Source organism: Euprymna scolopes, chromosome 33 (assembly GCF_053919585.1).
Source record: "Euprymna scolopes isolate OS-2025 chromosome 33, ASM5391958v1, whole genome shotgun sequence".
NCBI classification, from domain to species: Eukaryota; Metazoa; Mollusca; class Cephalopoda; order Sepiida; family Sepiolidae; genus Euprymna; species Euprymna scolopes.
Genome location: NC_136514.1, coordinates 74,154,653 through 74,168,548, shown reverse-complemented (window position 1 = coordinate 74,168,548; position 13,896 = coordinate 74,154,653). Strand labels below are relative to the sequence as shown.

At 28.5% G+C, this 13,896-nt stretch overlaps 1 protein-coding gene across 3 annotated transcripts in view; it reads right to left on the bottom strand.

Moving 5' to 3' along the window:
• The window catches only part of LOC145258300 (uncharacterized), an 84,899-nt gene that overhangs the window by 44,511 nt on the left and 26,492 nt on the right, over positions 1-13,896 (bottom strand). The window contains exon 2 of one of the 3 annotated variants that reach the window (XM_080116343.1): positions 12,913-13,121. The exons of the other annotated variants lie outside the window; for them this stretch is intronic. Within the exon in view, the coding sequence (XP_079972469.1) occupies positions 12,913-13,025 (113 nt within the window). The 5' untranslated portion in view covers positions 13,026-13,121. The remainder of the gene's footprint in view (positions 1-12,912; positions 13,122-13,896) is intronic. 3 annotated transcript variants of the gene reach the window in all.

Sequence of the window (13,896 nt, the reverse complement as noted above, 5' to 3'; positions counted from 1 at the left end):
ATACAATAGTATTATTATATACAATATTGTATACAATAGTATTATTATATGCAATATTGTATACAATAGTATTATTATATACAATATTGTATACAATAGTATTATTATATACAATATTGTATACAATAGTATTATTATATACAACATTGTATACAATAGTATTATTATATACAACATTGTATACAATAGTATTATTATATACAATATTGTATACAATAGTATTATTATATACAATATTGTATACAATAGTATTATTATATACAACATTGTATACAATAGTATTATTATATACAATATTGTATACAATAGTATTATTATATGCAACATTGTATAGAATAGTATTATTATATGCAATATTGTATACAATAGTATTATTATATACAATATTGTATACAATAGTATTATTATATACAATATTGTATACAATAGTATTATTATATGCAATATTGTATACAATAGTATTATTATATGTAACATTGTATACAATAGTATTATTACATGCAATATTGTATACAATAGTATTATTATATACAATATTGTATACAATAGTATTATTATATGCAACATTGTATAGAATAGTATTATTATATACAACATTGTATACAATAGTATTATTATATACAATATTGTATACAATAGTATTATTATATGCAATATTGTATACAATAGTATTATTATATGCAATATTGTATACAATAGTATTATTATATACAATATTGTATACAATAGTATTATTATATGCAATATTGTATACAATAGTATTATTATATACAATATTGTATACAATAGTATTATTATATACAATATTGTATACAATAGTATTATTATATACAACATTGTATACAATAGTATTATTATATACAACATTGTATACAATAGTATTATTATATACAATATTGTATACAATAGTATTATTATATACAATATTGTATACAATAGTATTATTATATACAACATTGTATACAATAGTATTATTATATACAATATTGTATACAATAGTATTATTATATGCAACATTGTATAGAATAGTATTATTATATGCAATATTGTATACAATAGTATTATTATATACAATATTGTATACAATAGTATTATTATATACAATATTGTATACAATAGTATTATTATATGCAATATTGTATACAATAGTATTATTATATGTAACATTGTATACAATAGTATTATTACATGCAATATTGTATACAATAGTATAATTATATGCAATATTGTATACAATAGTATAATTATATGCAATATTGTAAACAATAGTATTATTATATGCAATATTGTATACAATAGTATTATTATATGTAACATTGTATACAATAGTATTATTATATGCAATATTGTATACAATAGTATTATTATATGCAATATTGTATACAATAGTATTATTATATGTAAAATTGTATACAATAGTATTATTATATGCATCATTGTATACAATAGTATTATTATATGCAATATTGTATACAATAGTATTATTATATGCAATAGTGTATACAATAGTATTATTATATGTAACATTGTATACAATAGTATTATTATATGCAATATTGTATACAATACTATTATTATATACAATATTGTATACAATAGTATTATTATATGCAATATTGTATACAATAGTATTATTATATGCAATATTGTATACAATAGTATTATTATATGCAATATTGTATACAATATTATTATTATATGTAATATTGTATACAATAGTATTATTATATACAATATTGTATACAATAGTATTATTATATACAGTATAGTATACAATAGTATTATTATATACAGTATAGTCTATAATAGTATTATTATATGCAATATTGTATACAACACTATTATTATATACAATATTGTATACAATAGTATTATTATATGCAATATTGTATACAATACTATTATTATATACAATATTGTATACAATAGTATTATTATATGCAATATTGTATACAATAGTATTATTATATGCAATATTGTATACAATAGTATTATTATATGTAACATTGTATACAATAGTACTATTATATACAACATTGTATACAATAGTATTATTATATGCAATATTGTATACAATAGTATTATTATATGCAATATTGTATACAATAGTATTATTATATGCAATATTGTATACAATAGTATTATTATATGCAATATTGTATACAATAGTATTATTATATACAACATTGTATAATATAGTATTATTATATGCAATATTGCATACAATAGTATTATTATATGCAATATTGTATACAATAGTATTATTATATACAGTATAGTATACAATAGTATTATTATATGCAATATTGTATACAATAGTATTATTATATGTAACATTGTATACAATAGTATTATTATATACAACATTGTATGCAATAGTATTATTATATGCAATATTGTATACAATAGTATTATTATATGCAATATTGTATACAATAGTATTATTATATGCAATATAGTATACAATAGTATTACTATATGCAATATTGTATACAATAGTATTATTATATGTAACATTGTATACAATAGTATTATTATATGCAATATTGTATACAATAGTATTATATGTAACATTGTATACAATAGTATTATTATATGCAATATTGTATACAATAGTATTATTATATGCAATATTGTATACAATAGTATTATTATATGCAATAGTGTATACAATAGTATTATTATATGTAACATTGTATACAATAGTATTATTATATGCAATATTGTATACAATAGTATTATTATATGCAATATTGTATACAATAGTATTATTATATGCAATATTGTATACAATAGTATTATTATATGTAACATTGTATACAATAGTATTATTATATGCAATATTGTATACAATACTATTATTATATACAATATTGTATACAATAGTATTATAATATGCAATATTGTATACAATAGTATTATTATATACAACATTGTATAATATAGTATTATTATATGCAATATTGTATACAATAGTATTATTATATGCAATATAGTATACAATAGTATTATTATATGCAATATTGTATACAATAGTATTATTATATGCAATAGTGTATACAATAGTATTATTATATGTAACATTGTATACAATAGTATTATTATATGCAATATTGTATACAATAGTATTATTACATGCAATATAGTATACAATAGTATTATTATATGTAACATTGTATACAATAGTATTATTATATGCAATATTGTATACAATAGTATTATTATATGCAATATTGTATACAATAGTATTATATGTAACATTGTATACAATAGTATTATTATATGCAATATTGTATACAATAGTATTATTATATGCAATATTGTATACAATAGTATTATTATATGTAACATTGTATACAATAGTATTATTATATACAACATTGTATACAATAGAATTATTATATGCAATATTGTATACAATAGTATTATTATATGCAATATTGTATACAATAGTATTATTATATGCAATATTGTATACAATAGTATTATTATATGTAACATTGTATACAATAGTATTATTATATGCAATATTGTATACAATAGTATTATTATATGCAATATTGTATACAATAGTATTATTATATGTAACATTGTATACAATAGTATTATTATATGCAATAGTGTATACAATAGTATTATTATATGCAATATTGTATACAATAGTATTATTATATGTAACATTGTATACAATAGTATTATTATATGTAACATTGTATACAATAGTATTATTATATACAGTATAGTATACAATAGTATTATTATATACAATATTGTATACAATAGTATTATTATATGCAATATTGTATACAATAGTATTATTATATGCAATATTGTATACAATAGTATTATTATATGCAATATTGTATACAATAGTATTATTATATGTAACATTGTATACAATAGTATTATTATATGCAATATTGTATACAATAGTATTATTATATGCAATATTGTATACAATAGTATTATTATATGTAACATTGTATACAATAGTATTATTATATGCAATAGTGTATACAATAGTAACATTTTATACAATAGTATTATTATATACAACATTGTATACAATAGTATTATTATATGCAACATTGTATACAATAGTATTATTATATACAATATTGTATGCAATAGTATTTTTATATACAATTAAATTATTTTTAAATTGTATGTTAACTTATTTCGATATTTGTTTGTTATATTTATTAGTATAAATTTTATAATTTAGTTCATTGTTTACATGTAAATTTGTTGTAATTAAATGGAAATTTTGTTTACCGTTACATATTGTTGTTACTAACATCATGTGTTCAGGAACTTGAAGTTTTCAAATCTCTTTATGCACACACACACACATATATATATATATATATTGAACTTAGGTATTTGGACAATGTCAAAATATTGTTAATTCACTGCCCGCATAGCAGCAGCTATATATTGCAATGGTTAGAAGCTCCGACTATCGTTTGGGCGATCGGGTTTCAATCCTGGCTTGAGGTAGCTGCTTGTCTAGCCGCAATGATGAGCCGTGAAACAGCAAAACAGTACTGTATGTGGATGCCTATATATATATATATATATATATATATATATATATATATATATATATATATATATATATATACACACACACACATATATAAAATGGTAGACGAATGTTTGTTTAAAAAATAGATATTTGTTGAGGTTATTTGCAGGCACCACTCCTGTGGGTCGATAGGTAGAACTGCCGACTGTCAACACGATGGGTCTAGGTTCAATCTTCAGCTTGGGAGAGGTGCTAGTCTTGCGGCACTGATGAGTTGTAATACAACGAAACAGTACTGTATGTTGATGACAACAAACAAATATATATTAAGCTAAAGCCTGTATGTAGTTATGCCAATATGCGCAGTTCATCTGCTGCACAGCCTCTATGTGTGACACTGAACTATAAAAAATGGGGAAAGAGGGCATATTGTATTTTCTGTCCGAAAGCCTAAAATGCTCTTAGTTTGCCCTTGCTACGAGGGAAACATTTACACACAAATTGATGGCATTACCATGGGTTCCATACTTTGACCAACCTTCAGCAATTTCCATGTCTAATTTTGAAAACAGAATATTTAATCCAATCACTAAACCTTCTATCATTGTCAGCTATATAGAAGATATCATTATTCTAGCAGAAAACAATAATGAAATTTTAAAAAAACTACAAAACATCTTTTAAACAATCTCTGTGTCTCACAGTCATCTATGAATTAAACATTAATAACAAATTGTTGATTTCTAAACGCACTTATTGACTCCAACAACAATATAAAAAAAGCATTCATTATTGCATGTTGACCTAAAGAAGTGAATGTTCAAGTTGCTGTAAAACCGCAAGTCTAAAAAAATCTAATGAACTGGGTTATATTGATCTCCTCAACCATAAAAATATTCATCAATAAATTGAAAAAAAAAACAACATTAAACGAGTCTTGACAATTCCCCAAATTACTTGGTAGATGAACAAATCAAATTAACTATTAGAAATCTAGATAAAACTAACAACTATTTAAACAATTCTGACTATATTACCATACTAGCAAGGTGACCTGATTTTACCTGGGATTGAATGATGATCAACAAATTTTTCACTTCCATATTTTTATTGTCATCAAAATCAGTGAAATCGCCCATTTTTCAATCAAATCAATTGATTGCCTGCTCTATTTGAGGACCCATCGTGGTGCACCATGAGGAAGCTCACATGCCTCTCGCAGTGACTTGGTTCACAATACATTGTAGTCCACATTGCACTGTAGAGAAGCTACTGTTGATTTTATAAAATTTTATATACATTTTATATACAATGGTTTGAATTGAAGTTTAAAATACAAACGTAAAGTATCAAACTTCAATTGTGCTCTAAACAGAAACGTGCCCCTGTCATATCAAAGAATCTACTGCTGATTTTATATGCCGGACCTTTCCACTTGTGTAGTAATAAAACTTCTCAAATGCACTTGTGTAAGGTGTTAACTTTGGTCAAAATCGCCTGTTCCTTTTTCCATCGGATTATTTTGATTATAGATATTTATCGAAGACATTCCAATGCAAAACCTATTTAAGAACACTGCCAGACACAATGTACATTTATGTAAAATTTCATAAAAATCAACCCGCCCATTGTGGAGTCTATAAAAAATGAACACACACACACATACACACACACACACACACACACACAAAACTCCTTTTATATAATTGTAGAAATAGAAATAGAGATTCTACTGTAACGAGTTGCATCATATTTTTAAATTAGACAAAAAGTTCTATAGCTATAAAAATTAAAAACATTTGGCCTTATGATTAACAGTAACACCTCTCAAGTTAAAAATTTAATAGAATGAACATAATATATCAGTTCCAACAATATTAAAAGCAAACATTACATTGGTTATACTACTACTACGTTTTCTTGAAGACTCACTTTGCATCTTCTTGACTCAAGTTCAATCTACCAGCATATGAAGAAACGGCTCTGTATCTTATTATAAATTTTCCTACTGTCTGTCTGTCTGTCTGTGTGTGTGTGTGTGTGTGTGTGTGTGTGTGTGACGCGGTTTATCTCAGCCTACAGGCAACCCACCCAGGCAAGTAAGGTACCAAAATGAAGCTTATGACCCAGCGGATGTTTTAGTGATATTTATATCCATGTTTGGTGTATGGAAATGCAAAAAAAATTACGATTTACTAAACAACGTTTTATTTACTGGATATTTTTCCGGTACAAGGACCCAAGTTTGCCCAGCTGAGCAAACTTGGGTTCTTGTATTCATAATTTACAAAACTTCTGGTTAATAATACGAAAACTGTACATTATGCCTCCAACATTAAAAGACTGAAAATCTCATACCTGTAAAGTTGAGCTTTTTCTTGCTCTAACATTGCTACTATAAGCCGAGTTTTACTATTTAAAAATTATTAAAACAAACTTTTACATACTTAGTCATGGATATGTGAGCGACTGCATGATGGTTAACTAATTTGCATATTCTCTGAAAAAGAAGTGTTAATTACTTATTCATTTTTATGGCTTCCCATTAGAAGATCGGTTTCATTTAACTTGAACTTGAATTATATTTATGCATTGCTTAGAATTTAAGATGAAAACATGGAAATATACATTATACAGTCCATGGGGGTGGGGGTTGTTGGATTTTTATCAAATTAGTCCATGGGGGTGGGGGTTGTTGGATTTTTATCAAATTAGTCCATGGGGGTGGGGGTTGTTGGATTTTTATCAAATTAGTCCATGGGGGTGGGGGTTGTTGGATTTTTATCAAATTAGTCCATGGGGGTGGGGGTTGTTGGATTTTTATCAAATTAGTCCATGGGGGTGGGGGTTGTTGGATTTTTATCTGCTTACTAACAGTTCCACGAATGCGCATGTATGAATGGTTCACATGACATATTCATTATGTTAAAAATAAGTGGGTTTGAAAACACTTTTAAAGATCGTGTCAAGCCAGCTTAATGATTATCGTACTTGACTCACTGTCTTTAGGTTTTGGTTCCGATCTCAGCTCGATTATTTTTTTTTTTTACTAACAAGAATTGAACTATTTAGAAAAAAACGTAATACTTGCATGCACATGTCTCAGTTTATGTGCGAATCAAAATATAATATTCATGCTGATTTTACGACCAGGCAACACCGGGCAGCCTGCTAGTATATCTATAAACGTGAGAATGCATGTGTAAGGGCACTTCTCAACCTATATACTCAACAAATTTTTGATCTACAGACTTGAAATGTGGAAAACAGTTTAATCGGTTTTCATCCAGAAAAAAGGTCTGACAAGGTGTCAAGATTGAAAAATTGATACTTGGGGCGACCGGATTTTTAAAGATCTTGGCAAGCTGGTCTAATGGTTATCAAACTTGACTCACTGTCTTTAGGTTTTTTTTTTTTTTTTTTTTTTTTTTTTTTTTTTTTTTTTTACAAAGGCATCACCACATTATCAAGGCCCAGAGGCCACTCAAGGATAAGGGTTAAAGAGTGTACAGTAGAAGTTGGTCAATATAGTAATCATTAGTAATGAAAATTTGGTAAATTTAATAACTTATATGGAACGGCTCATCAAGAACTTATTTACCTTAGACTTGAACACAACCATATTGTAGTCAGCTGGAAAGCAGGAAAACGGAAGACAATTCCACAGGCGTGCAGTTCTAAGAAAGAAGCTTTGTTCATGGAATCTATGTTTAGGTTTAGGCACAGATAAAGAGTGGGGGAAATTATTGATAGTGTTTACAGCTAGACGAGTGTTTCTTGTGAAAGTTTGGCGAGGGGGGACCATAGATTGAAGCTCAGTTGAACACTTTCCATGAAAATAACGATACATCAGAGACAAACTCGCAACATCTCTTCTGTGAGATAGAGGTTGTAAGGAGGAGAAAAGGACATCTCCTACGAGGCTACGAAGTCTATTTTGAACTCTATCAAGGCAGGACAAGTCCTTTCTAGCAGCTCCTGCCCAGATGTGGCAACAGTATTCCATCCTTGGACGTACCTGGCTCTTATATAGATAGAGAATAGCATCAGCAGTGAGATATCTACTGGATCGATAGAAAGATCCCACCATTTTTCCAGCGGCCTTGGCAACAGATTTGATATACGTGTTCCATTTAAGATCAGGAGTAATAGTCAAGCCCAGAAGCTTGTCAAAACTTGAGGCCTCCTGAAGACGAGAGCCATTCATTTCAATTGATGACAAATGTGGATTAAAATGTTGATGATGTAAAGAGAGAAGCTTGGTTTTAGATGCATTAAAAGTAACCAGCCACTCCTTTCCCCATTGTACTACATGCTCAAGATCAGAGGAGAGAGAATTGGAGAGTACTTGCTCGTTTACTGTCTTAGATGTGGTACCATAAATGGTAGTGTCGTCAGCATAAATGTCTACAAATGATGTAAGGATATGATTTGGAAGATCATTAATGTAGATCAGGAAAAGAGTTGGGCCCAGGATGGATCCCTGAGGGACACCGGCATTAATACTGAGAGCTTCTGATTTTTGCCCCTCAACTACTACTCTTATGAACCTATCAGAAAGAAATGATTTAATAATTGAGAAGACTTTTCCAGCTATACCATAGCTAGCGATCTTATGAAGTAAACCTTTATGCCATACCCTATCAAAGGCTTTAGATATGTCAAGAGCAATTGCCCTAGAAAGATTGCCACCGTCGAGAGATTTGCTAATCCTATGCGATATAACTGTAAGGACATCTGCTGTAGATCTAGCAGAACGGAAACCATATTGAGTGTCACTAAGAAGGTTATTTTTGTTGAGATGTTTGATTACTTCTGTATTTAACACAGATTCTAGCAACTTACTCATGACGCACAGGAGACTTATTGGCCTGTACTGAGAGGGGGATGAGCGATCACCTGAATTCTTAAATACAGGGCATACTGATGAGATTTTCCAGGGAGATGGGAAACTATTCTCCTTAAGACAACGTTTAAACAGTTTTGTAAGTATGGGCGCTAGTTCAGGTTGAAGTTTTTTGAGTACTATAATTGGAATACCATCAGGGCCAGTTGCTTTACTGGAATCAAGGTTTTTGATTAGCTTGGCAACATCACGTACAGATATACGTATATCACATAGCGTGTTTTCTGATACAGGAGGAAATATTGGGGGTTGGCGGTCTTGGTCGCAAAGGGTAGAATTAGCTGCAAAGTTCTTGACAAAGAGTTTGGCTTTGTCTGATGCTGACGAGATTACCTCAGGTCCATTGATAATAGTTGGGATGGAGCACACGCTTCTGTTCAGGATTCTGTTTGCTATTTGCCAAAACTGGTGGGAACCAAGCCGCTGCTCAGCTACTTTGGACTTAACAGATTGAGCATACAACTCTCTTGCGTTCCTTATTACTTTCTTACAATGGTTGCTGGCAGTCCTGAAAACGGCTTTAGTTTCCATACATCTATTACGTTTGAAGCAGTGGAAAAAGTGATTTCTGTGCGCAATGGCAGCAGCACATTCTGGAGAGAACCAAGGCTGGCTGTTAGGTTTTTGCTGAAACTTTTTAGAGGGTATGAAATGGTCAATACCTACAATTAACCATTCAGTTAGGTCTAATACTATAGAGGACACATCCTTTTTAAACATGGAATGCAGAGGTAGATCAGATATAAATGTACGGAAGCTATCCCAGTCAGCCTTAGTGTATCGATATACTGTACGATGAAGTGGTACGTCTGGGGACTTATTACATTTCATTTTTATCTTAATTGATACAACAGAGTGGTCGGAAGATCCAAGAGGCGACAGAACAGAAACTGAACATAGTTCAGGGCAAGTTGTGAGAAAAAGGTCTAGTAGGCTCGCATACTGGCCGTCATTATCGGGCACACGGGTAGGTTCCTGAACAATCTGAGTGAGGTCATAGGCAATGGAGAAATCATGACAGAACCTCCCCTCATCATCGGTCTTGTTTGAGTGGGTCAACCATTCGACGTTGTGAACATTGAAGTCTCCACATACGTGAATGTTAGCTGAAGGATAAGTAGAAAGGACTTGGTCAATTTTCTCAGATATGCTTTGAAAGATAGTAACTCCGCTGTTGTGGGGGCGATAGAGAGTAAATATAAATGCAGTAGTGTGAGCTAAAGCAACCCGGAAGCACATATAGGGTAAGTTAGGATCTTCCCTGGAGATGTCCCTCCCACATGGAAAGCTATCTTTAATATAGGCACATATTCCATGCCCATGGCGATCTTGGGGGTCAGATTTAGAAGTTAAGTTAGAGTATCCTGTAATTGCAAACTCATCTAGGGAAATAGCCTGTCCAATGCCAGTTTCACTTAAAAATAAAAGGTCTGGTTTAGTCTCCTGTAATTGGGTTTCAACCTCTGGAAGGTTAGAACGTAGACCCCTGATGTTGGAGAAGGAGACATGGTAGTAGGGGTCTACGTTGGAAGTTGGAGAACCGGGTTTAATCGTGTATTTTTTCTTGAAACTTGTCATGATGAAATTTTGGAATTTGTGGACTAGGCAAATTTTGATCTCAGTTCGAGTATTTTTTTTTTTTTTACTTACAAGAAATGAACTATTTAAAAGAAAACGTAATACTTGCGTGTACTTGTTTCCGTTTTTGTTTGTTTTTTTTTTTTTGTTAAGGAATTGAACGTTGCGTTTAATACTGGGAAACACAGAGTACATCTTCTTGTATATATGTAAATGACCTTGTGTGTACAAAAAGTCTCTAGCAAACTCCTCTCTGAATATTTGGTCTACAGAGTTCAAATTTGATAGATAGTATATTTGGACCTGTAGCACACTTTCAATTTGGTTTTTAGCTGACAAAACTTGCTGCTAAGATGTCAAAATTGAAATCCAAACAGTTGACGTTGGAAGGCTAATCAATAGAATAGAATTTTAAATTTAAAATTTTCCAAAACCACACCATTCACCGCCATTTTTGTTTCGATCGATAAAACATTTAAATATTTTTATTATTATTAGTTGTTTTTTGTTTGTATTTTTTTTTTGTCTAAATAAGATTTAGGATGATTTGCTATAAGAATATGCAAAAATTCCAACTTTTTATATCTGTATCGATTTTGCATAGTGAAATGAAAAAAAAAAATTTAATGATAGTTTAAAATAAACTATGGAGGCCCTGAAAGGACTAAATAAACTTCATTTAGCCATATATTTTTAACGCTTGTTTTGACAATTAAGTGAAGGGTTTAATTCATTTTTCATAAGCGATATATATATATATATATATATATATATATTTGTTTGTTGTAACCTCCAAAAGTTAAGCAACGATGAGGCTGGCCAGTACCAAATGGGTGACCATTTTGGGAATGCTAGGTGTTGTATGTGTTGAAAACAGCTCCTGTATCTAATATCAGGCTTGGTCACCATAGGTGAACGAGAAATTAAAAAAAAAAAAATTATTGTATTTTTAGCAAAATGCGCAGTTATCTATCAATTTTTTTTTATTTTTGTATCGATTCTTCAAAGCATTTCCTATTTAATAGTATATTAGCAATATTGGGCTCACTAAAAAAAGAATTATTAATTTAAAATATAAGTGTATTAGAAGGCTATAGCAATGTGGGTTACTGGTAACCCACATTGCTATAGCCTTCTAATATACTTATATTTACCAGCAATGCTTCAAGCAAACTACCTTTCCCTTTTAATTATTATTTTATTTTACAAATATTTAAAAGTAGTGTTTTTCGCAAAAATAACGAAAGATAATAATTATTAACATATTCAAAACATGACATTCAAAATTCGGATTTTCAAACTTAAAATCTGATACGTGCGCAGTTGTTGTTTTGTTTATTTATTTTATCTACAATCCTCACCCCTCCCCACAATACAATATATTTTGTTCAGTTTTAGCTGATTATTCCAAGCATATTTGTACCCACAAATAAAGAATGTGAGTTGTAGGCAAAAATACACACACACACATATATATATATATATATATATATCGATTATGAAACAGAAAGTACACCGTTATGAAGTTCATTCTTCACTTAATAATCGGTGAAAATTTTGTATTGATTGGATAATTACTTGATTTTTGGTAGATTTTTAAAGAGAGACGCCGTCAAAAAATACTTACCATTTTGGCCGTGCCTATATATATATATATATATATATATATATATATATATATATATATATATATATATATAATATTGTTCTTTATTACTAATAGATGATCTAAAAAAAATACTGGACCAATTGCTTCGATATTTTGCTGTAGTCTTCTCATTGTATCCATATACAATATTTTTTTAAAATCGGTTTTCTTTAAAAAAGATTTCACAAATTTCAATGAATTTTAACTTTATCTAAATGATAAATATATATAAATTCCAAAAAAATCACTTACCTACATAAAATACTAATCAATGGGTACTTCCATTCTTCATTTATGAGAATTTGTCCATATTTATATTTTATATTCCATGTATTTTTTAAATAAATTTTTTTTTTAACAACCATTTGAAAAGACCGCCATTATGTAATCATTAGCCGGTGTTAGCAATCCAGTGTTTTCTTGTGTTTCTTCCTGTTTTGAAATACGGGTGGATAAAAGGGCTATAAAACGTAAAAACACAACACGTGTAAGCTGTGAAGCCTTGTGCGTGAAGAAATATGTGTTACCATAGATAAAAAATAATCACATTTTACTTATCAGTTTTTGCCTTTAAAAAAAAAAAAAACACTCGATGAAATTTTGATTTTTTTTTTTTTTTCTCTTAAAGAAATACACGAATTTTTGATTTAATATATTTTATTTCTTTTTATGGAGTGAATTTTTGTTTTTTAATATCTAAAAAATAAACATTGAATGAAATAGAAAAAATTGTCGTAATTCTACAAAATTTTCTGGACAATATAACAAGATTATAAGGTTTCACTTAAAAAAACAAAGCAAAAAAATTCAACATGGTTTTTAAAAAAAAGAAAAGGTCTTAAACTTTGGACATTACAGGTAAATTTGCAAATAACTGTTCTTTCTTTTTTGTTTTAAATTAGCTTATTTTATTTATTGATCTTTTAGCTTCAATTTGTGATATATAAATTTCAAGTGAGAAAATTAATTATTTTCGTTTGAATAGACATTTCAAAATGGGGGGGATGAATTTAAAAAAAAACGCTTGTCTAGAATATTATATCCGGTTTATTGGAAAGAGCATAAAATTTCACATTGAACCTGAAAATATCGTAAAAATTGAATCATTAGAAAAATTTGGATAGATTTTTAAAGTTTAAAAATTGAAAAAAATTAACTCGTAAAATTCAATTGATTTCATGACTAAAAACCTTGGCTGCATGAACGCGCGCAAGCACTTTGTTGTAAACACTGTTT